Here is a 25,097-nt window from a genome sequence, read left to right as displayed (position 1 = left end):
GAGGACAACACTTCTGGGAGAAACGCGTGATGTCAACAAGATCAGGAAATGCTAGTGGACAGTTAATGGCTTAAAAGACTACAAAGGCACATTTTAACATTTTAACTGTTTATACAATAAATAAATAAGCAAACAAACAGGCCCACACTCATGAATTTAATATCACTATGTTGGTTCAGACAAACATTTTAAAGCTTTTAATATCATTTAATGCACCCATTCTTTTCCCTGGGCCATGTCCTCCTCTGGGTGTGATCACATAGGCATACTGTATACCTCATATTTTGGACTGCTTGTGGTGCCATCTGTTGTGAGCTGTTTCCTGGTGAGCAGGTCTGCTCCAGCTCAACCCTGACCTAAGCCCAAACTGGACCTTTGTGGTACACTGGCAGGATTCCTTTTTTGTGGGGGCTCGGTGGCTGGAATGATTTCCCGACAAAGGGACATTGCTCCAAAGCAAACTGAGCCTTTCCATTGGAGCCAGATGAGATCCTTTCTTGAAATATGCTTCAGCTACTGTGACCTTCTGCCCTCTCCCCAACCTGTCCATTTTCTCACCTTTCCTCCTCCTCCTCCTCCTCCTCAGGTGGTACCATGGACATCTTTCAGGACCAGCGGCAGAGACCTTACTCCAAGCCAAGGCTGCACCATGGACCTTTTTGGTACGAGAGAGCCTCAGCAAGCCTGGTGATTTTGTGCTCTCTGTCCTGACTGATCAAGCTAAAACTGGAATTGATGCCACCCCGGCTGGGGCCACCAGCACCCCCAAAGAACGACTCAAAGTCACTCATGTCAAGATCCTGTGTGAGGTGAGAAGCTAGGAGAGCGAGGGGAGTGAAGGAGACAGAAGTCCTTTTCTCTTCCTAGAGGAGAGTGAGCAAACCACCCTCAACTAGCTTCTCTCCTAAGACCACAGTCCCAGATTGAGAAATCTCCAGGAATTCTCGGAGTCATATTTATTTTTGATTATTTTATTGGTCATATTTGAATTTTAACATTCTAAAATATGTGCCCCCATTCTATCTTTGTGTCAAATGTGTGAGCTAGATTGACTGGGCCCAAGGTTAGTCAGTGTTGTGGCTAAGCAGGGATGTGACTGTCTAGCTCTTCGATGAAAGTCCAGGGCCTTGAACTCTATGCCATGTGGGTTGTCAGCCCTCTCCATAAATGACTTTGGTAGCAAGTGCTTAAACAACCCAGCAGTGAGGAGAACTGGGATCAGCCAGATAAGGAAAGATGACATGAATGTTCAGGATGGAGATGAAGGCCTGAGACCTTGCCAGTGGCGATGGGTGAAGCAGATCACCGATACCACACGGTTTTCATATTTTGAAAAGAAAGGGACGAGAGTCGCAGAAGAAGTCCTTGGATTCCTCAGCCTCAGAAGATGACCACAGAGTAGGAAGGGTGTTTGTTAGTTCTCTCAAGATTCAGGAGATGGAACCTGAGAAACAAAGGCAGAAGAACTGTAGGGGCTGGTCAGGGTAGAGGCTGGCATATGACCCATCAGAGAAAGAAGATGTAACTCAAGGCCGAATCTGATGAATACAAAGCAAATGACAAAATCCTCTCAAGGCCAAGTGTAAACAAGTCTTCCTTTTTGTTTCCGTCCACTTCCCCCATAAAGGTAAAGGTAAAGGTTCGCCTTGACAATTTTTGTCCAGTCGTGTCCGACTCTAGGGGGCAGTGCTCATCCTCGTTTCCAAGCCATAGAGCCAGCGTTTTGTCTGACGACAATCTTCCGTGGTCACATGGCCAGTGCGACTTAGACACGGAACACTGTTACCTTCCCACCGAAGTGGTCCCTATTAATCTACTTGCATTTGCATGCTTTCGAACTGCTAGGTTGGCAGGAGCTGGGACAAGCGACGGGCGCTCACTCCATCGCGTGGATTCGATCTTATAGCTGAAGATCTACAGACCTTACAGCACAGAGGCTTCTGCGGTTTAACCCGCAGCGCCACCACGTCCCTATAGTGTCCCCCCTAAGTGTCTATAAATCATACTGAATAATGAGAAGTGCTGCCAATCAGGATCTATTGAAGAGGATGCTCTGGCATTTAATCTGAAATTATTTCAAGTGCCCCTCCCAAATCTGTCTGAAAGTCTGTGCAACTGCTATTTTTTAAGAGCATCTGTATTTAACCAGCTGTAGACAATCTGTGCCCTGTACAAAGCTGGGCTGGGAAAACGAAAAAGACACTACAGTGGTCACCACAGCCCCCTACAGACCCTTTTGCAAACAGTGACTGAACTAGCTGCATCAAGTCAAATAAGTAACAGTGGATTTTTCCAGGTAACTGTAGCTCCCTGGAAGCCAACTGGAGTTGGTGAACCAGCTCAGCAGAGAGAGAGAGAGAGAGAGAGAGAGAGAGAGAGAGAGAGAGAGAGAGATTTATAGCTGTGAAGCATTTAATGGTCAAATGCAGAAGAGGTAGGTTGAGAAGGTCAGAGTTTTATACCTCAATGTAATAACCAGTGGTGGCCTTCTCATGAGGTAACATGCAAGGGCCAAAAACATGGTGGATTTTGGGTGATGCTGAAGGTAGCAAGACAGGAACACAGAAGGTTAGGCACATAGAGCACAATTCCTGAGAAATGGTCTTGGCCAAGCCCCACTGAAATGAAGAGAGTTGTGTAAGAGTCCAACGGAAGTTTTGTATTGGTTCTCTTTTATTGTAGTAAGATAGACCCAAGAAGATTCTGCCCCTTCTGAAACACTGTATGAATGTTCAAAGTTTAGATTGTCACTTGTTACCTGAATCTCTTAAGGTGGTCTTGGTACTGAGATGTCATCAGAAAAAATAATACTGTATATGGGGCTAGAAGGGAGCAGAAATAACATGTCCTATTTCCTTCAGAAAGGAAAGTACACAATTGGGGGCATAGAGAAATTCAGCAGTTTGACTGACCTGGTGGAACATTTTAAGAAGACAGGCATTGAGGAGGCATCTGGATCCTTTGTGTATTTGAGACAGGTAAATATGATGGCAGACACGGCGGGCTTGTTTACACACAGAAGGTTCGTTCATCCCTCATAATACATTTATACAGTTTCTGGGGGCTGCTGCTGTACGAAATCTTGGAGGGAACATGTAATTAAAGAGAAAGACAGATAAAGATTAAAAAAATTAGTAAAACCAGTATCCATAAGTCTCAAAGACACAACTATGTGAGTCGGTGCAAGCATATCAGATAAAAAAAGTCAAACAGACAAAACTAATGTGGCATCATAAAGATTAACTGCTATATTTTGAAGTGAGCTTTTAGGGATTAAGTCCTGTCCCACAGACGTTAGAGTAAGACTATATGACTCTCATATTCCTTTACTAATGGATCATTAATGGTTCATTTTCACTTTGTACATTGTCTGTATCCCCACTTGGTCATGGGGCCCATGTATAAATATAACAGCCATATAGTCTCACTCTAATGTCTGAGGAAAGTGGACTTTATTCACAAGAGTTCACATTAAAATACAGCAGTTAGTCTTTAAGGGGTCACAACATTTCTGTCACTTGGTTTTTTGGTTTTTTGTTTGATATCCATAAAACTTTTTTTTAAAAGTTGGATTGTAAAGCCAGTGGGCTGTTTCAAGGGTTACACGGTGCTGGGAAAAGGGACAGTTTTCCAATGTTCTCCACAATGTGCAAACACATACACACATAGAGTGGAAACATAGTAGTTGGCCATGCTTCATCAGAGTTATTTCTATTTCTTATCAGTTTTAATCTTTTTTTTTTTTCTTGCCCATGCAGAGATGATCTAGCACTAAACTGGTATATTAATGTAGCGGTAAGGTGATCTAGAGCTGAACTTGGTAGTTTGTTTTTTAAATATAAAAAAAAATACTGTGGTGCGACTAGGGAATGTGTGTTCCTGCTATCCAAAACATTATGCCCAACTTAATACGTACATCACTTAAATACCAGCTACATTCATGCCCCCCTATCCTTTTGGAGAACAAAACAACTGATCACATGGGGGGAAAGTTTGTTCAAATTGTACGAATTTGAAAAAAAGTAGAAGCCTCCACTAGCAGAGAGAAAAACACACACCTGTGTGTCTGGAACAAAAAGATCTGGACTGATTAAAACTGGCCTTTGCGTTGTGTGACTGTTAAAAAACAGCAAATTTATCCATTTTACATCCATAGCCATTCCCACAATATTTGACTGTATACTTGTGGACTATCATAGGCGTGGGCTAAGGCACTGGAAAGGCTATGTTGTTGGGTTTTTAAAAAATATTTTATTTTTCAATCTATCTACATTCAATTTGTTCTTGTTAAATACTATGTTACATGGGTTGCTTATAATTATTTATTTTTTGTGTCTTGGTGTCTTAGTTGTCTCTTCATAATCTATACATTTTTAATCATTTAAATCTTTCATGTGTGTGTTTTAGTATACAATATACTGTTTCCCCAAAAATAAGAGAGGGTCTTATATTAATTTCTGCTCCAAAAATGCATTAGGGCTTATTTTCAGGAGATGTTTTATATTTTTCATGTACAACAATCTATATTTATTCAAATACAGTCATGTCATCTTCTTCTGGTTGCTGCACAGTGGTGGAGGGTGGGGTTTCACTTAACTGGGGCTTATTTTAGGGGTAGGGCTTATATTACAAGTATCCTGAAAAATCATACTAGGGCTTATTTTCAGGTTAGGTCTTATTTTAGGGGAAACAGGGTATTGCTCTCAGAGTATATAATGTTCTCAAAATCCTCTAGAAACGTACCTAATAAACTAATTCCGGTTCCAAATCTATATAATTTTGAGGTGATTTAACCGACGAACTTTGTATTTTATACCAGTAATAATTGAGTAGGTTCCTAACACACAATAGGTGTTATCTAAAGCATTTTATACAGATTTTCTTTATATAATTGTTTAGCCATTTCGATCTCCACATTTTCTATCATGTCTATATCAATATCATATATAATATATATTCATTAAGTACTACATTATTTGTTTTGCCCCATCTTTATATCTAGCTTCAATTTACCTTAAAAACCACTGTGTTATGCCTTTACCCTGATTAATGATCCCTTATTTCAGTTTAATTCCCTTTTTAAATATATAAGATATGCCTTTTTACAATTCCAGAAGTTAATTGCATACATGCGTTGAACGTTGAGGGCCACCTTAATTTTTTTCTCTTTTTTTCTCTTTTTAAGTAATTCCTTCTCTTGTTTGTCTTTTCCCAATTCTTGTTTCTATCTCTCTAAACATTTTGCCATCCCTTGTGTCATCTGAAAACATTTTATACACTTGATCTGTCTCCAATAGATCTTCCAGCTATTTTTAAATAATTCTGCTGATTTTCTCCCCTTATCTTCCCTTAACACAGCTAAAATTCTACTCGGCTCCAGGGTTAGAATTAAATCTAAATTTTTTCCTCTGATTTCTTCCACCTCTTCTTTTGGTTGGCATACATCGTCCACCACCCTCACATTTCCTTGTTCATTATTCCCTGTCTCCTGTTGAATATAGTTCTTCTTTAGTTTCTCCTTGAATGATTTCATTTCTTTGTTATGGGATCCCACTATTTCTAAGATTGCTTGAAGGGTAGATTTTGTTTCATCCCAGAATTTCCCTTGTTGTAGCATTATTGTATTTCAAGTGAAAGATGTTTAGTAGCTTAGAGCAGTCAGTCCAGATCCATCAATAATTGCTTCAATAAGTCTACTTTAGTAAATTGACCACCTTTAGGGTTAATTTGACGTAAATTGACAACCCCGTTCACTCTATGTTTGTATTAGACTTTCCAAAGTTAATTGTCTATCTTTTAGTCAGTTCTTTGGGGGGGGGGAAGGAAAGTCAAAACAGAGTTCCAAGTTTGAGTATTCAAGGTCATGTTCTGGGCTTTTTGCCAACACATAACAGTTTAACTCCCAGCATTGTTTGGCAAAAATACTTTTAAGAGGAAAATTTCTTAAGTAATACCAAACTTCCTTCCTTGAAGTATAATTAAGTGTTTAATTAATGTCCAATTTATTTTCTTTGTGTCTCTTTGCATCCCCTTCTTCAAATCCACCGCTGCTTTGTTTAGTGGTGGGGGCTAGGAGACACTTTTTAATGTTAAAGGGATTATTCCATCCAGGGACAGTCATAGAGCAGTCACCCAGTGGTAATCACAATGTTAAACTGGCTGATTTATCTCTTCTTTTGCCGGCTGCCGACGACTTGCAAGCAAGCTAATTCAGCTGCTTGTTTCCACCCACTGGTTGATTGGGGGGTTTCTTGGATCAAACGTGGGTAACCGCCATCCCCCCCACAATCAATAGGCTCCTCCCCCATTTCACCACCTATTCATGGTGGTTTTAACACCCTTGGGGGGAGTCCCAAACAGGTTGGAATTCAGCCCAGGGGACTGAGCTCCGTCCTTCTCCTGCTGTTTTGTCGCAGCGTCAAGCTGGAAGTCTGGAAAGTCTATGTTAATATAGTAAGACTTCTTAACTGCAAGATCAATATCCACTGATTTACATATCCAGGATATGAACATATTAAAAATATTTTTTTTAAAATTCCATAAACATATATCTCTAACAATGAAGTTACCAGAACTGGCCACTAGAGGGAGCAAGACACTATGCTATGTATAGAGTTCGCTATTATAATACCATTCGCTGTAGTAAGCATTTTTCAGCATCCACGGGTGGGGCTTGAAACTGATCTCTCATGCATATGAGGGTTCTACTGTAACCTTATGTACAGTACTTTATATAAACAGCAAGGCCATCCCTGTAGCAGTAAAGAACTTTTGGAACACTTGACTTTTACTTCTTGCTTGTATACTATTGTATACTACTTTCTTTCTTCCCCTAGCCTTTTAATGCCACTCGAGTGAATGCAGCTGACATCGAGGACCGAGTGCAGATGCTCAACAAGAGGAGCCAAGTGGAAGAAGCAGCCAAAGGTGGTTTCTGGGAAGAGTTTGATGTGAGTGGAGACTTGTGCAGATGGTTCTTCCTTCTTATGTCTTACAGCAGTGGTCCCCAACATTGGGTCTCTAGATGTTCTTGGACTTCAACTCCCAGAAATCCTGGCCAGCAGAAGTGGTGGTGAAGACTTCTGGGAGTTGTAGTCCAAGAACATCTGGACGCCCAAGATGGAGGACCACTGTCTTACAGGGTTTAGCCGTTGCTCTATTGACCTGTTGTGATGTTGTGCACTTGAGGGTGGTTTGGTCTTGAATGGGCAATTAAAAATCATTAGCTTTACAAAAGACCTGCTCACTTGTTGATACTGTATAGAGAAATCCAGTGGCTTGTGTGTTTGGACTGTTGTGGGGGGTCGACTATGGAGATCATCATATAGTGTACCTGCACTTTCAAATTTACCACCATGCTACTGTTTATAATGGTACTTGACCCTTCACGAATAAACAGAACTGCCGCAGGGCATGTGCTATTTGATATTTGATACAGTGGACAATGGAAAGAGAAGAGAAAGAGAGGGTCCAGGGAAACAGAGATGCCACAAGCAGGGGTGTATTTCCTTGTCCCAAACGGAGTTCTGTTGAACCTAGAGAGAGATTTCCTCACCTAACAGGCCCATAATCTATAGCCGAGACCTCACAGTGCCTTTGTAAGGTACAACAACATAGTGTATTCAAGAATTAAAATCATTTAGATCTCAAACGCTTTCTCTCCCTTTCTCTAACAATGGTGGCCTAAGTTCTCCTGTTACGTGAGGCAACCTTGCAGTCCCCAAGCATTCCCCCAGCCCATTCCTGCCGGTGCCTTCCCTGCATCTTTTCTCCCTTCTTGGCGGGCTGTACCTGTGGCTGATTCTCATTGTTGTTGCCGGGCACCAGCTAGTTGCTCTCTTGGTGTATGGGCCACTTAGGACGGTTCATGCTTTTGGAAAGAGGCAGGCCTGCCGGCTGGCCTTCTGAAAATGCAAGCAAAGAGCCCAAGGAGAAGAGAGGCCGCTATTGCTGAATGAGCGGGTGAGCAGGGAGGGAGGGAAGGAGGGAGGAAGGAGATGGGAGGGAGGCGAGGCAGGCGAGGAGGAGAGAAAGTTGTCTCGGTTCCAGTTTAAATGTATTGATGGGGCGAGAAGGGCAGTTCAGTGCGCCTCGCATCCTATCCCCCAAGGTAACTGTCCCAGTCAGCTGACTGGTAGGGTTGGCACTGGTTCAATCATCATAAGCCAACATGCCTCTCCTCCAGTAGCCAACCATGCTTGTCATTGTTGGCTACTGTTGAATCTCGGGGCACAGTGGTTTTAAGCTGCTGTACTGCAGCTAAAACTGTGCTCAACCTGGGTTTCAATCCCAGGTAGCAAGCTCAGGTTTGACTTAGCCTTCTATCCTTCCGAGGTCAGTAAAATGAGTACCCAGCTTGCGGGGGGGGGGGAATGTGTAGCCTGCATAATTAACTTATAAACCGCCCAGAGAGTGCATAAAGCACTATAGGATGGTATATAAACAGTACACTTTACTTTTCGTTTTTTTTAACATTCTCCCTCACCTTTTCCTCTTCCAGAGCTTGCAGAAACAAGAGACCAAGAATTTGTATGATCGGCATGAAGGGCAAAGGCTGGAAAACAAGAGCAAGAACCGGTATAAGAACATATTGCCATGTGAGTCTGGAATGCTTGCCTCCGGGACTGATTCTGTCTAAGCAGTTGGGATCAGGTAGTGGGGAGGGAATGATCCGTGAGCCAGTCTTCAGTCCCTGGGCACCCGGTGGGCCTAAGCAGCAGCTCCCTAAATGAAACTGGAAATGACTGGACATCTGCTATGGTTTCATAAAACCCTTTTTTGGCATCATCGGGGATGAAATAAGGCCCCGGCACATTGTTTTGAAGGTGAATTGTTGCTCCTGGAAACAGCCAGAAAGAGAAAATCTGCATTCTTAGCTTCACATATACAGTACGTTTTTGAGGGGGGCACTCCAAGGCCCCACTGACAGGCTGGGGGCGGAATGCCTAACACTTCCTGTCCCCCAACATGCCGGTAGCAGAATGTCCTGAGGCAGCAGAATGCAATGAACGACTTCAGCTAAAGTGGGAAGGGTCGCATTTTTGAATGCGGCTCTGCCTGGGAAACCATAAACAAGTCCCCAGAAGCAGAGACTTGGCATGAAGGCAAAATGCCAATCAGAACCTTTCTTCCATTTTCTATTGATAGGATCCACACAGCCAAGAGAAAGCATGGAGAAATAATATCCACCCCCCTCCGGATGGAAGTCATTTATTCTAATAGGCTTCTATCTGCTCATTCTGTTGCTTATATAGCTACAGCCAGAGACAGTTCCAAAAGCTTGCTTTTCTAGAACAAGGTGAAGAAAAAAAGAGATAATCAAGCAAGGTAGCCTGGAATTTCTCAGACTAGCATTTTTTAAGGTGAAGGTGTATGTGCATGGAATTAATTTTGAAGGGTTTTTGCCTAAGCCAAGGTACTTAGAAGGTAAGCATTTTTATGAGACTCTCTAGGCTAGTATTCAGTATTCAGTTCCCAGCAGTGGTCAACCAGCAAGCTTGAGGTTTTATCATGCAGAGATATATTGCCTTTTTGAGTCATCATGATTCATGGCTATTAGCCACTGATTGCTCTTTGCTTCATGAATCCCTATATCCATTTTTGCAGCCTTTGTGTTACACAGTATGTAAGGAAGGGTGTTTTCTTTCTGTAGACGTATTCCTTGAAGTACTATTAAACTAAAGGGCATACCAGTATCCTGATAGTCCTTCAGGAAGATGTTACAATGAGGAGAAAGAGCTGATTTGCGTACCATCATTACAACATTGGGGCTACTATGTCTAACTGAAACCATATTGGGTGGGGGGGAGAGGTAGGAGGGCTGCAAAATCCCCTTTTTACAGAAGGCATTCATTAGTGACATATTAACTTTGCTGTTCTAGTTGACCACTCCCGAGTCATCCTTCAAGACAGAGATGTGAACGTTTGTGGCTCTAATTATATCAATGCCAACTATATCAAGGTAAGGAAGAGACATGGCCCCTGCCATGTCTGGCAGAAAGGAGGGAGGAGGTATAAAGACTGGGAAAATCCTGTCTGGAAACCCCTCCCCCCCCCCCCCCCGTGAGCTGATGGCCATCGGTGTCAACGGTGCTATACTAGATGGAGGACCAATTAACAGTTTAAGAGCATGGTAATATTACTTTTAAAATCCCACGTTTAAATAGCATTTTGTGTGTTTTTAATGTTAAAAAGTGTGAATGCTCAACACATGTGGAAGCACGGATTAATTTGACAGGGAATCTTGTTTTTGTTTGTTTGTTTGTTTAAAGTGGTGGAAAGTTTTTTTGTTTTGTTTTTACTCTTCCACCAGAGGTCTGTTTCACTCAGATGTGGAACTGATTCATTTAAATCGATTCACCATACATGAATGTCATTATCGGTGCTAATTTTTAAGGAGCCCTCCCACTGGCTGACTCTCACAGCCACTTGCCAATGCTGTTGTAGTGTTATTTTTATTTTTTTTTAAATTAATCTTATCTGATATAGAGCTGGCCAAATAGAAATAATTTTAAAAATAAGATGAAATTGTGCTTCGCTCTGCTCTCTGTAGTGCCCACTGTCCAGCTGTTCTGTGACACACCGATCAGCTGTTCAGCAGGTAGGTGGGATGCTTGCTTGCTCTCTAGCTAAGCACTTATCAGCTAGTTGGGGTAAAAAAGCGCCAACTCCTTTTTAAAAAAAAATGGATGAGAAGTTCTCCCAGGGAACACACACAGTGATTCATTTACCACGTGACTGCCATGTGAGTTAAAGCCGATTTAAACAACACTGCTTTATATTCCGAACTATTTCACTCCTGTAACTATGCTCTATGACGGTTTTCTTCGTCCCTGCTTCTTTGCAGAACACGCTCTTAAGTCCCGAGGAATGCACTAAATCCTACATTGCTAGCCAAGGCTGTTTGGACAGCACCGTCAATGATTTCTGGCAGATGGTGTGGCAAGAAAATTCACGCATCATTGTGATGACCACCCGGGAGGTGGAGAAAGGAAGGGTAAGTAGGGCCCATTGTTTAGGCCCTTTGTACCTAAACCTCCATCGTCTTTATAGAGCTTATCATTAGTTGCTTCCTGAGTCTTTTTTCACCTGAGAAGTGTTGCTAGCCAGGCATCCTATACAAACAAAAGAGAAGTGCATGACTGTTTGAAATTTGCCCTCCCCTTGGAACATTTTTCTGCTGAAAAGTGACCAGCCTGGGAGCTGTTTTACCTGTGGGCTTTCAGATTTACTGTAGGTTGATCTGGAGCTCCATGGGAAGAACGTGGAAAAGCAGTAGGAGTGGGAAAGTCAAAGCTCCTCCTCTTTGTACGCCTGTATTTTTTTTATTTTTTGCTGCAACTCTTTCAGTTTCCCTAAAATGTTCCTCAGGATTTTCTCTTCAATGATATTTGCAAGCCTCTCTTCAAGTTTCATTTTAGGGGAAGATCACAGACCTAGCCTTCTTCTGCAGTCAGCCGCCACCCCTTTTCTCTGTTTCCTGATAGAACAAATGTGTCCCTTACTGGCCAGAGGTGGGAAGCAGCAAAGAGTATGGGCCATACATCGTGGAAAATGCTGGAGAACATGATGCCCTAGAGTATAAACTCCGACAGCTTCGCCTCTCACCAGTCAACAACGTGAGTACTCCAAGTGATGTATTGCTGCAAAATTTGCAGGAAAGTTTATCATAGCGTTTTGAAATAGTAGCTATTTTTGAAAGGAAGGATCAGAGAAAAAACCATGCATTTGTCAACTAGTACCTTTAAATTGTGTCTCCTAGACCAGTGTTTCCCAACTTTTTTTTTGACTCACAACCCCCTTTTGTAATAGTCAAGTAACCTGCGACCCTCTGCCATATTTGCATAAAAAGGCATTTTAATGGGATAAAGAAAACACATTAAAATAGGGTTTTTTCCCCAGAATATAATTCTAACTTAATGTTTAATGTGATGTTTGTACTTCCATCCGGGTAATCAGCTTCAAAATTTCCAGCTGAATGTTAAAGCCACCACCTCAACGGTCCCTTAGTGGGTTCCAAGAGGTTGAGGTAACAAGGGTAGGTTAAAATTGAATTTTACTGCAGGAGGGTGCAGTGGCAGGCGTGGCGGCAGTCCTTTCCTGCTCCTCGCCTGTCAAGCCTCACCGTGGCTGGGTCCTGCCTCCCACTCCTCGCCATCCGGGTCCCCAGCCTGAGCCAGCTAGTCACCCACCTGAGCCAAGGCAGGGCTGCTCCTGCTGCCGAAAAAAGGAGGAGAGTGGGCAGCCGGGGAGCCCCTCAGTGGGAAACGAAGAGAGTTTGACTTGGGGGTTGGGACATGTGACCGAGGGGAAAGGATACGTACATGCAGAAGGGAACCAGTGAGGAGGCAAGAGTTGAGGGCAACGTGTTCTCCTTCTCCAAAAACAATGGTGGCCTCCAAGAAAACACTTTGCAACCCCCTTGAGGCTTGCAACCCACAGGTTGGGACTCCCGTGGGGGGTCCCCATGAGGGACGAGGCAAGTGACTGTTCTCTCCATGGTGGCCAGCTGGGACAAACACTCTGATACTAGAAGACCCAACCCTTGCAAATAATTTTGTTCCAGCTCCTTACAATAAACAAGATAGTGATGGTTGTTGTGGTTTTTTTCGGGCTGTTTGGCCATGTTCCAGAACATGGCCAAACAGCCTGAAAAACCCACAACAGCCATCGAATATCGGTCGTGAAAGCCTTCAAGAACATAAGATAGTGATGGTTTGTATCATGGTCCAAAGCGTCACTTGGGAATAGAGTTGGGTAATATGAATGACGCATATGGTGATGAACCCCGAGTGAGTGATGCTTTTTCATATTGGCACAAAAAGGGCAATTAAAACTGTGACAGGATCTCTCTAGTCATTTCCCTCTATCTGGAGTTCTTCCCTACAATCTGGAGTTTCAGTGGTGGGTGTACTTGTGATCGGATTGATGACGGAACCGCAGTGGGCCTTTCCTTCCACTGCTAGCCCTTCTGCCTTATCTCCAGTAGCCTCATTTCTACTTTGAATGTCTGTCCTGGTTTGATCTTGTGTCCGGCCAGGATGGCGGACCTCCTCTCTCGCAGCAGGAGAAAGAATGCGATTGCTAGCGACTCTGGATGTGATGAAGTCTCCCCTTTGCTCCTCCCTGGCCTCTTTTCCTTTCCTACCACCCTTCCTCCCTTCCATTGGATTAACAGTGTGCTGTCCTTCGGTTGGCATGGAAACTTGACATTTCCACAGGAGGGAGGCGGTGACTCAGTTATCATGGGAGTTCAGCGGCTTGCCAACCACTCAGCCAGAAAGACCTGAGCACATCTTTTCCCCTGCACTGGAAATATATCCTCCTGGGGGGGAGTCGATTACAGCTTTCTGATGAGAGTTTCAAGGGTGGTTCTTCATTGAGCCGTTTCGCACCTTGGGCCTGCGAAGTTCTAAGGCACCCAGAGGCCATTTATCAAGGGAAGAAGAAACCCAGCCTTTGGTGGAGTCCTAAAGTAGGCATAGCCAGGTCAGTCTATCAGTAGTAAAGCAGACCTTGGGACCTGTCACTTCACGGTATCTTCCTTCCATGTAAGGTAGTGGAGAAAAGGCACTGGCCTTCCTTGCAGAGATGCAGTTGCAAGAGAGATGGAGATGGGGAACAAGTGTCCAGGGTTTAGGAGGTCCCTAAACAGCCTAGTATCCTTTTTTTGAAGAGAAGAAACGACTACAAAAAAGCTGCTATGCCACCCATCTCTCTGTTGGTCTCTGTGTTGTACTTTACGAGTTTCTTCTCGCCCTGCATAAGGTGGTGAAAATATAAGCTGTCGGCAGCAATGCCTGCCAGGCTGAGAGACACTTGGAAATAAAAGCTTAGGTTTTTCTCGAAGAAGGGGTGGCGGCGGCTGGGAGCATATAACTTGAAAAAAAAGAAAGAAGGCATGAAAAAAAAACCCTCAGAGAACTGGAGAACACGTCCCATTCTTCAGCCATTTCTCTCTCTTTTTTTCCACATGTATATGCACGCTTGAATGCATTTTTTAAAAATGGAGGAGAAAAACAATGAAGCTGGCAGAAAGATGCCATGTCTGAACATCTTTAGAGAGGTGTAAGCAGGTAAAGAATGGAAGGAGGCAGGGTTGTGCGTGGTGTCACCACCACTATCCCCACAATCCTGGAGATGCAAATCAGGGAGACGGTGACAGCTAGTCTGCCAGTCCACACCTGAGAAGGACTGCAAAAATATTGGGCAAAGATCTGAGTTAAAATTTAAAGTGGCATATGATTCAGAGGAAATCAAGCACACTTTTAATAAATTATGTTTTTTTTTCAGTGTACAGTGAATTTGTATGATCTGAATAATCCAAGTGAACAATAAGAATGAATAGTAAGGGGGATGAAATATATAGGAAAATGTGAAGAGGCTATAGCAGTGTATGAAATCCCAAGTGATAATTGAACATACTTTTTTTTCTCCTGCCAAATTCATGCTATCTTTAGGTTCAATTATGCAGTCTCACAGAAGGCAACAGGCTGTTTTTAGAAAGTGTAATTCTTGATAAGCCATTACCTCCTCCCACCTCCTCGCAGATTCTTTTTAAAGGTTGTAGGCATGGTTTACAATTCTGAAAGCCCTGTGGCATCTCATCCTCCATTCTGAAAGTAATTTATTGGTCTTTTGACTTACCTACCTCTCAGTTCTTAAACACACTACGTACTTTTGCAGAGATATCCTGCTGAACTTTTGTTTAGTTTTAAATCGATTAAAATCATTTCTGTAATTCACCCACTCTCTTGCAGTGACTTACACATCTAGCTAGAGTTAAAAAGAAGCAGACTCCAGACTGTCTCCAAAGAGCAGACTTCTTTCACTTCCAATATTTTTATTCATTTACTTTTGAAAATTATTATGTGCTACAGTGGAGCCTCCTCAACCTAGCCTACAAGATAACATTTCAGAACACTACCATCTAAAACACCTTGGGTTGAATTCTTGGGTACATTACCGGGTACTTTGTTTCTTTCTTTCTTTATGTTTCTAGACTGTTTATTAAAAAAATACACTCTTATTAAGACATATTCTAGGCAACCAGTTCAGAGCTAGCTTTTTTTTCATAGTGCTGTACAAATAGCATGCACACGCGCACATGCACACACAGAATCCAGAGCAGGATGCCCTGCTGAAGTGTTCTCCCTTTGGATTTCTGTTCCACATACATGGCGAGTGTATTTTGTCCTGTGATGAGTGACACTGCTTGGGTGTCTGCCTCTCTTGCACCCTATCTTCCTTATCCTCCCATCTTCTTGTCTCTACGCAATTCTACATCCAGGGCTCAAGTATAGTTTGATCTCTTGTCTTCTGTGGTAATAGATCTCCTCCCTATGAGCAGGAGAACAGATGCTGTTGCTACTGATGATAAACCTGATGAGAGCCAGTGTTATGCAGGGGGACAGTGTCAGACTAGGACCCAGGAGACGCAGATGGCAATCTCCATGCTGTTATGAAAACCCACTGGAGAGGTGGCAGTGGTAACATAATCGCATATGGCACTTAATTGCATGGATCTGATAAGGGGCATGTATCTGCTCCTAGTTTATTCATGATGTCTTTCTCCTCTCTACTACTGTTTCTTCATTGGATTAGCAGCATCGTCTTCCTGCTGCTATGGATATTCAGATTTCAGTCATAAACTAACAGTACAGTGGATGGGAGAGGTAGGTTGTTACTACATCACCATGGCAGTTGAGTATCCCGTCAACTACCTAGTATCAAAGTAGAAAAAGACGTGATCCCCTTCAACATACCTACTCTAGTGGGTGTGGGATCTAGTGCGCATGCTAGATCACAGGTCTCTGACAAACCTTATCTGTTGCAACTATATTGTTGTGACAACCTGTCAGATTGTTTCTGCCTTCTGAGATCCTGTGAATAAATAATCTCCAGAAGGTCCTGTCATTAATACCCATGCTCAGTTCTTCAAATTAAGGGCCGGGGCTTCCATTATTAAAGGAAACATTACAGTATTGCTGCTGTGGGTGGAGAGTTAATGCTCTGTTCCTACTATAACTTATTGCTGCTGCATCACAGTCCTAGCCCAGCACCTTCCACCAATAGCAGAAAGTCAGCCTTTTCAGGTTGAATGGGATTGGACATAAGACAGTAGCCAGGGGTCTCTAGAATCAGGTGAAGTGTAAAAATGTCCCAGTCCGGGCTAGAATTTGGTTGCAGGAAGGAGTGGAGCAGAGAGAGAAATGTTGGAGAAAATGCAAGGAGCCAACCCACCGTGTGAAGAGGAACATCCTAGGCACTGCCTGGTATGGATGATTCAGTTGCGTGACATCGTACATAAAGCAAAAACAAAAGAAAATTTTGAAAAAACCGCAAACAACAAAAGAAATATGAGGGAACCATTTGTATAGAAATTAAAAAAAACTTATTTCAGTTGCCACAAGATGTGATGATGAAGAAATGATTTATACCAGAAGAAAACAGGAGAAAGGGGCGTGTCTGGATCCCCTCACGTAAAAGCAGTTTGGAAAAGAGAAGGATGCGAGATTTGACATTAACACCACAGCAAGCAAATGAGCAGGGGGCAGAGCTAACCTGGCTGGAGTTGGGGCAGGTGTCCCTGAGGTTTTAGGAATGAGGGCGTGCTTCTTCCTCCCTGGCCTTTGGGTCCTCCCCCCCCTTCCCCTGGAGGCTCTCCCACCCTGGTCTCTCTGATGCTGGAAGAGGAGGAAGGGGGAGAATTGGGGAGCTCTCGGCACATGTGGGTCAGGGTTGGTTTTGGATGCACAGAAACCAAAGATTGCCCAGTCCCCAGTCTTGCCTCTAACACCAGGTTTCTCATTCTGAGGACAGCAAAAAGAATTTCCTTCCCATTCAAGGAAGAGAACTATTTGGGAAAAGGGTGGAGCAGAGAAGTGGGGGACGGGGAGAATAGTCCCTTCTCTCTGGTCACCAAATGCCTAGGAGAGCTGTGGGGGCCTAAGGACACAAGGCAATGCTGGAGGTAGGATTGCCCAGGAAATGGCGGTGAGGATGGGTTGCACTGGACATACTATTTACTTCCTGCAGGGCATAGTGGCTGATGTCACCGGATTAATTTGCAGCATCTAAAGGAAGCTCCTCTTTTGCATGAATTGTGGTGAAATTTGGATGGTTTTTACTCCTCTGGAGTTCTGAAGGTTTTTTTGTTTGTTTGTTATCCCAGTACTTTTTGCAGTTAATTGCTCTGTACAGTGATGTGTGCCATATGAGTGACTTCCCTTTTACACATCCTGCCGTTTTGTTTATTTATTTTATTTATTTATTGTATTTATACCCCGCCTATCTAGTCATTTCGACCACTATCATTTTGATTTCCTATTGTCTGTTATCTTCTGCCTCCAACAGTGGGGAAATTTCCTTGGCGTTGTTTCCTCCCTTTTTTTTCCCTATTGCTTTGTGTTTTTGGTTTGCTTGACTGTTTGCTGGTTTAGCACCATGCCTCGCATTCATTGGAGGAAGGGCAGGCTATAAGTGTAGCTAATAAATAACTAAATAACTTCTACACTACAGTGTGATTTACTGGGCACCGCAGTTAAGTCCATGATTTTTTTAAAAAAACCACTACAAATGAGGTATGGGAAACGGTCATCTGGACAACAAATGGTTTCCCAATCTCTGTAATCATTGGAGAAGTACATAATAGCTAATTTTTAAAGGAGGGCTGATTGGGAAGCAGCTTTTAAGACCCTCCATTGTTCTGCTGCTTTTCCATACGACTTTCCTGCAGTTTCCTTTACTTTTCTCTGAATTACTCCAAGATCCAGAGTTTCAGTCTTGCCAATTTCATTGGAATGCCTACATGGTTAATATTTGTTCACAAATCCTGCACAGTTACTTATTATCTCCGGGATGATGAGAAGAGAGGAAGCAAGCTGCTCACATCGCCAGGGGTTTCCTTAATAGCCAGTGGCCGGAGACAGCAAGTCCATTCGGTACAAGCCTCCATATGATTCAGTTGGCTGAGAGTCTAAACCAGGGCCCTCAAACATGCGGCCCGGGGGCCATTTGCGGCCCCCCAGATGATAGTTTGTGGCCCTCGCCTTGCCTGCCCCCCCAAAGCACCCACACATCCTCTGCTGTCAAGAGTAAAAAAAAAGCCTTGCCTCGCTCGCTGGCTCTCTCCCAAGACAGCACCTCTTGCACCCTCCATCCAGAACTGCAGCCTGCCAGCCAGCCTGCCTGCCTGTCGGCTAAGGAAACTCCTGGGCGGCTTCCTCGGGCTCTTGCCTCTAGCGGCCCCCCGGTAAATTGAGTTTAAAACCCCTGGTCTAAACAGACCCAGGGCAGATAGGGATGACCCAAAATGTGTCGGTGCCTGAGGCAGAAATCCCCAATGGTGCCTCTTCTGAGGCCAATGAACTTAGGAAAGTTCTCCTCTTTGAAGTGACAGGAGCTGTGTGGGGACATGCAAGTCCATTCTTGTGCCATTGTAATCTCAGTATGATTTGCACAGGAGAACCTCCCCCTGGGTCTAAAGCAATGGCTCCCAACCTTGGGCCTGCAGGTGTTACCAGACTGCAGCTCCCAGAAATCCTGGCCAGTATGGGAGTTTTAGTCCAAAAACATCTGGGACCCAAGATTGGGACCCACTGGGCTAAAGCCTCTTGGAAACAGGCAAAGATGGCGGCACAAAAGGAAGAGGAGCAGGCTTGACTCTTTGAGGAAGTGTTTTTTTATTTTTCTTGTTGTCTTCTTGCTGCCCCCCGGCTAGAGCGAGGCTGTGAGGGACATTTGGCATTACCAGTACCTGAGCTGGCCAGACCATGGAGTGCCCAGTGAGCCCGGAGGAGTCCTCGGCTTCCTTGACCAAGTCAATCAGAAGCAGGAGAGCGTCCCTGGGGCTGGACCGATCATAGTGCACTGCAGGTAAGTGAGCTGGCCCTCGTGCTGAGGGTTTGCCCACAAATCCATGGCGTTGGACAGGGAACAGATGAAATTATGAGATAACCTTGGAAATCTCACTGGGCCACTGTGGCCCTCCAGCTGTGGCTGGGCTGGAAGTCCCTAACTGGTATTATCTAGTACTAAGGGTTTGATAGGAGTTGATGTCCAACAACACCTGAAAAAAATAAAAACAAGGTTACCCACGTCTGCCCTATGTGTCAATCAGTAGCATGCTGGTGATTTTAGCTGGCTTCATAGTTAGCTCTTGAAGCAGCAGGATGAAACTGAACGTGCCTGGAGAACCTCAACATTCAGTATTTTCACCTCCTTAAACAGCTGCATGGTGCTCGCTCACACACACACACACCCCTTACGGAGACCATACCTCCACACTGCTGCCATGGCTCATACCCCAGATTAGGGGTGGGGCATGCCAGGTGCTCTTGCCTACTCCGCCCTTTTCAGAAAGAATAATACGGGGCAATTTTGGCTTCTCATGGCTGGAAAGCATGAAACTGAGTCCCTACCTTGTAACCATTAAAAGACAATTCCAGGATGTTTCTGGGAGTGAAAATAGAGATTTAAAAAGCAAATTTAAAGCTTTTTTTTGTTTAAAAAAGGGAGCCCCCTGGGGTGGTCTTGAGTCCCACAAATGTCTGCCTACATGATGCCTACCCCTACTCTTAGAGTATCTGGGCTGATACCGAGGCTGAGAAGCAAGCCTTGAGCTTGTGCATCCTGTCTGTTCATATTGGCTTGTATAAATAGGCCCCATGGTCTGAGTGCTTATCACACTCTATCCTGTAGTTGCTCTAAGGTAGACAAAATCTGTAGCAAAAACAACAGAATCCTTTGAATCAAAGAGCAGCAAATTTACTATAGCATAAGCTTTCGTGGATGGTAGCCCATTTCACTGCCAATTAACATTTGTGAAGTGGCATACTTTATCTAGGGGAAAACGAGGTCTATTCCTCCCAGTACTGCAGATGTTTGGGTGGTGACTCTGCAGTCTCAGCCCAGGAGAACACTCCTAAATTAATATGTAGCCAAGAGAGATGAGAGGTGGACAGTCCAAGAGGTAAAGAGTGCTTAGAATTCATTCCCGTAAGAAGCAACGATGGATGCTTGATCACCTCATTCCAAAACTGGATCACACAGATTCATGGGGAGCAGTGGGTCTCCAAACAGTTATTAGCCACTGACTGTGATTTCAAACACAACAAAGGGTGCCAATCAAATTGCAGAAAAACCGAAGAGCTCTAATTTGGCTTTCCAGTGTAGTTGCACCCTAGCTGGTGGCTGCTGCTGCTGAAACACAGTCTTAGGCTAGCAACACTTTGTATAATCCAAAACGGTGGTTCTAATCTACTCATGGTGTGGAATGCACGGTCATGCCCCCTCATCGCCATCTGTGCCTCTCTTTGCAGTGCTGGGATTGGTCGCACTGGGACCATCATTGTCATCGATATGATTGTGGATATGGTTTCAACAAAAGGTGAGGTTTTTGTGCTGCATTCATGGGTAGAGGCCCCCGCCTTGGTTCCTCCTTCTCCTTGGCCCTGCTTTAGAGACCTCACACAGCAGCCATGCAGGTTGAGGGCCAGAACAGCCAAATATTCTCCAGCAAAGGCAGCAATGAAGAGGCAAGAAGTTGATTCACTCCTAGGCAAAGTGTCTATTGACCCTTTCATGGACAAGGACTCGAGGATGGGGCTTCCCCTCCAGTAGCTTCATCATTCCCTCAGGGAAACTTGGCATTGAGGGGTTTTCTTGACCCATCATTGGAGCTTGGGTAGTGTTACATGACACCAACATGAGGATAAACAGCAGAAATCCAGATGCTGAAGAGAGAGTGAATACTCTGTGGGTCCAAGGATTGCTAGTAGTGGTGGTGGTAGGAACAAGCCAGAGGATGAAGGAGTTACAAGCCACGCTCATTCCCACTGCTTATCAACGGGGATAGGATGCCATAAAAGACTTAAGCCATTTGAGATGGCTCACGGGGGAACTTAATATGGAATATAAACAAGTGGGTAGGAACAGAACATGATGAATGGGACAGTTCTCGATGAACGTCTACCCTTAGGAGGAAGTGTGGGATGCTGGTATTGTTGTACCTGTCACTCTTCATTTAAGGTTCCGATTTCTAAGGGCAATACTGCAGAGGGTAACATCCTTTGGATAAGACTGTACGGAGGACCTAAGGTGTCTTTATAGCATGTGTTCTATTGACAAATACACAGGCAAGGCAAAGGGGCATCTAGAGCAGGCATCCGCTGAACATTGTGTCTGATCTCCTGAAACAGCTCCTGATACACAGGCTGTCCCATTCCTGATATGGCTATGCAGTGCAGAGAACGCACCACAAAAAGAGGAGAATTCTTAAGTGCTGAAGCTCTTCGCACATTGTATGACTTGCAAATGAGGTTGCTTTTCCTTGCAAAGGTGCTTCTGGGCCTAAACACAGACTTTGTTAGCAAGCATGAGTTTTCAGACAAGGAGGGCTGCCTGCAATGGTGTCTCAAAGACCAATGTGATTTCAGCTGTAATAACATGTTCCATCGAAAATATAGCTGGGCCTTTGCTCTCTCCAAATTCAAATGGCAAATTGTTCCTCTGCCCCCTCCAACTAACAGGAAAAGTGTAATCTTCCCAACTTTGGAGTATTCATTTTTTAATTTGCTAGCCGCTTGATAGCAAAAAACTATGTAACATGGAAGATCCGTAACAAAGTTCTCTGCAGGGGGAGGAGGGAATGACTTAGGGCAGAAGGCTTGAGAAAGGCACCGTTTAGATTAGGAAAAAGGTCCAGAAAGTCTTCCTCCCACCCTTTATCTTCTGGGATGTACAGTATTCCCATTTTTGTTCAGTGCAAAGGCTTACTTCTTTGCAAACATGTAGCTAGTGATTCCAAACTAGGGTCACCCAGGTATCCTTGGACTGTAATACCCAGAAGACTTCATGGCTGGGGTTTCTGGGAGTTGCAGTCCAAGAACACCTGGGTGACCCAAGGATGTTAAAAGTTTAATTGTTCCTTTTTCACAGTTTATTTCCTTTTTCTCTCCCAGGGCTGGACTGTGATATAGATATCCCAAAGGTTATTCAGATGGTTCGGTCCCAGCGCTCAGGAATGGTGCAGACTGAAGCTCAGTACAAGTTCATCTACATGGCTATCTGCCAGTTTATTGAGACCACGAAGAAAAAGCTGGATGTTATGCAGGTACGGGGCAGAAACAAGCATCCAGTTGATACCCAGTTGTTCAGCATCATTCACATTTTCTCAGAAAAGAGAAAACAGGCAAAAAGCAGAAAGCTACAATACTGTAGTCAGGAGAAAGGGGGAACGGGAAATGAAAAGTACAGATTGTTACAGCTGATCATTCAAGGTGAAAATAAATGCAAAAAGAATTGCAGAAAGGAGAAGAACATCTTGGCTGAAGAACCTGGGTGACTGGTTTGGATGCTACATAGCAACACTATTTAGAATTGCTGCATCTGGAGTGGGAAAAGACATAATGACTTCTACGGCCTTAGGAGAGGAATAAGCAGGTTCTCCTTAAGAGGAGCTAAAAATGGCCTGACCACTCTGTGCAGTGCCAGGAAAGGGAGAGTACCGGGTCACCTTCAACCTCCAGCGGTGCTGCTGGAGATTCACATCCAGGTTCTAGTGCCTACTTTCACGAAGGAGTGTAACATGCGTCCTCTCTATGTATCCATGGGTGTGTACAGCAGTGTGGCACCACCGTGTCTTCCTCCACAAATCTCTTTTTCTCCTGCAGTCTCAGAAAGGAAGACCCAATGAGTGTGAATATGGGAATATTACCTACCCACCTGCACAGAAGATTTCCCACGCAAAGGTGTCACGGAAATCCTCCAAGTAAGAATGTAGTGGCTGCAAGTTATCTGGCAGTAGCTCTCCTAGTTGTAGCTGTCTCGTGGCGAAGATGTGTGTAAAATCACGACCAGGATCCTCCACATACAAGCTGTGTTCTGTCCTGGGGCATGCTTTGAAACACAGACAAAATCCACATCTGCAGTCATTTCCAGCACCGGTTAGTGTGGACAAGATTGGGGAGGAGGAGAAGGCAGAGACCATGGCTGGTCCTTTGGGTTAGCGTATTAGAGCTTAAGACAGGTTCATCCTGGAGCAGTTTTACAACAGATTTCCAAGGGCTTCCAAAACTTTAGTGCTAAGATGCAAGGTAAATCTATATGTCAGGGATAGTCCCCTCTTTTTCTCTAGAAAGATGCTGCAGTTGCTTTCTGCATTGCAGTTTTTGCACTGAGCAAGGCCATGAACTAGATGGCCTCCAAGGTCACTTCCAGCTCTGTATATTCTGCTCTAATATTGTTTGACCCAAGAACCTGCCAAGATGGCACTCAATGTGTAGTCTCTCCCATAGGTCCAGGTTATGTGGATGAGCCTACTTGGACTCTTGCATTCTCCCTCTCCCTTTCCCACCCAATGCATGCATTAGTCCTTTCTTCATTTCTTAGTTTGAAGCAAATTAGTTTTACCCTAAGCTCATAATCTGTGGTGTCGGTACTCAGTTTCTACATACTGGCCTGCCTAGTGGAGACAGAACACTTTGGCCAGCATCTTGTTTTTTCCCCATCTGTATAATGATGGGAAATCATCGTTATCATCAAATCACCGATCAACATCAAATAATAACTGTGTGCATTATATATGATGCACACAGTTTTTATTTGCTGTTGCCTTCACTACCCCACTGTGCAAGCAGAAGCGTCATGGCCACAAATGGGGCGATTTTCAATGGATACTACTGCAAACCAGAAATAAAGCACAACATGCAGGGCAGGTGGGTCTGCAGAGCAGTGACAGAAGACCTTGAACTGGAAGGGAACAGCTGGGGGGTGGTGGTGGGAGGGGTGGAAAGAGGATGAGTGAGCTACCATGCAGCTCCTCCTTCAGTTAAGAGCATGCCATGGTTACATCAGAGCCACCCTGGTCTTCACACTGCCTAGCATCCTTCACTGGTCCAGCTTCAGCTTGTCTTAGCTCATCCTTCTCTCTTCCTTTTCTCTATGCAGGCAGAAGGAGGAACCAACCCTCTATGAAAACCTAGAGAATGCCAAAGGCAAGAAAGAGGAGAAGAGGCAGAAACAGGGGCTTTTGGGAAAGGAGAAGAAGCCAAAGGGATCCCTGAAGAAAAAATAACAGCATGCTGCTTTCAGCAAGGCTTGCCCGACTGGCTTGGTTCAGGGCAGAGGTTACATAATTTGCTCCCTGCTAGGAACTTCCCCAGAGGTTCACTGAAAACTGTGGAGGGCCAGCCCAAGACATTTTGCTGCTTGAGGTGGAAAACGCAGACGGCATCTTCTGCTTCCAGCGAAGAAAATGGCTTGCTCTCTCCTTTTTTATGACTCGCCCATATTACTCTTAGTTGTCTGTGGGCAGTCTGATTGTTCGGGGCGAGTCTCTCATCCCCAGCACACGTGGGAACTGTGGTACTGAACTGTGGGCCACTATATCTACCAGTACATCCATTTGGCCAGCCTACTTTTCCACACGTGACCATTAAAAGTAAGTTCGGAAGAGCTAGAAACACACACAGACCACTAATGTGCTCACCTCCCCCCCCCCCCCCATTGCCACTCCTGTTCATTTTGGCCATTGTAACTATGAGGCCCTCCCTGGTCAGGGAACTGGATACAACGACTTTGATTAAATGCCGGTTGTGTAGCTTCGCTTTCTTTCTGGTTTAATTTCTTTACGCTCCTTGTTTGAAACTTCACCTGACTGCTCAAAACAAGACTTCTCTTGAGCACTTTTTGTCAATGGCTGGGGCTGAAGGGATCACCAGCAAGATGCCAACTCCTACATACCCACTAAATACTCCCACATGCTCTGTATATAGTGGATGATTTGTCTAATCTAGTGTATTGCTTTTCTTTACTTTGTAAATAAACCAGATGTTCATTTGATTTGGAGACAAGATGATACCAATATTAATGGTCAAGTGGATTTTCAAAGTGAGATATGGGAGGGCCCCGGGTGGGGATGCTCACTGGGCAAGGCTGCAGGGCACCTGGGAGTGATCCACAGCCACTGGCAGAGTTTTACTGGGAAGCAGTTTGCTGTGGGCAGGACATTCGAAAGGACGCATTTCCAGCGTTCCTAAACTTCGATTCTGATTTTTGAAAAGGAAAAAAATAGAACAGAACCCCACACCTTTTTG

General features: G+C 44.3%; 1 protein-coding gene across 5 annotated transcripts in view; it reads left to right on the top strand.

Moving 5' to 3' along the window:
- The window catches only part of PTPN6 (protein tyrosine phosphatase non-receptor type 6), a 50,680-nt gene extending 25,837 nt beyond the window's left edge, over positions 1–24,843 (top strand). For 4 of the 5 annotated variants that reach the window (XM_020804130.3, XM_020804129.3, XM_078384723.1 and 1 more), the window contains 12 exons: positions 587–809; positions 2,862–2,978; positions 6,837–6,950; positions 8,501–8,597; positions 9,882–9,961; positions 10,847–10,996; positions 11,487–11,618; positions 18,722–18,876; positions 20,322–20,389; positions 21,963–22,114; positions 22,674–22,771; positions 23,950–24,843. In XM_020804130.3, coding sequence (XP_020659789.2) covers positions 587–809; positions 2,862–2,978; positions 6,837–6,950; positions 8,501–8,597; positions 9,882–9,961; positions 10,847–10,996; positions 11,487–11,618; positions 18,722–18,876; positions 20,322–20,389; positions 21,963–22,114; positions 22,674–22,771; positions 23,950–24,076 — 1,513 coding nt within the window. In that variant the 3' untranslated portion in view covers positions 24,077–24,843. The remainder of the gene's footprint in view (positions 1–586; positions 810–2,861; positions 2,979–6,836; positions 6,951–8,500; positions 8,598–9,881; positions 9,962–10,846; positions 10,997–11,486; positions 11,619–18,721; positions 18,877–20,321; positions 20,390–21,962; positions 22,115–22,673; positions 22,772–23,949) is intronic. The other variant, XM_078384724.1, reaches the window with a different exon arrangement.
- The last annotated feature ends 254 nt before the right edge of the window (positions 24,844–25,097 follow it).

This window comes from Pogona vitticeps, chromosome 2 (assembly GCF_051106095.1).
Source record: "Pogona vitticeps strain Pit_001003342236 chromosome 2, PviZW2.1, whole genome shotgun sequence".
NCBI classification, from domain to species: Eukaryota; Metazoa; Chordata; class Lepidosauria; order Squamata; family Agamidae; genus Pogona; species Pogona vitticeps.
This window is presented reverse-complemented; position numbering and strand designations above follow the sequence as displayed.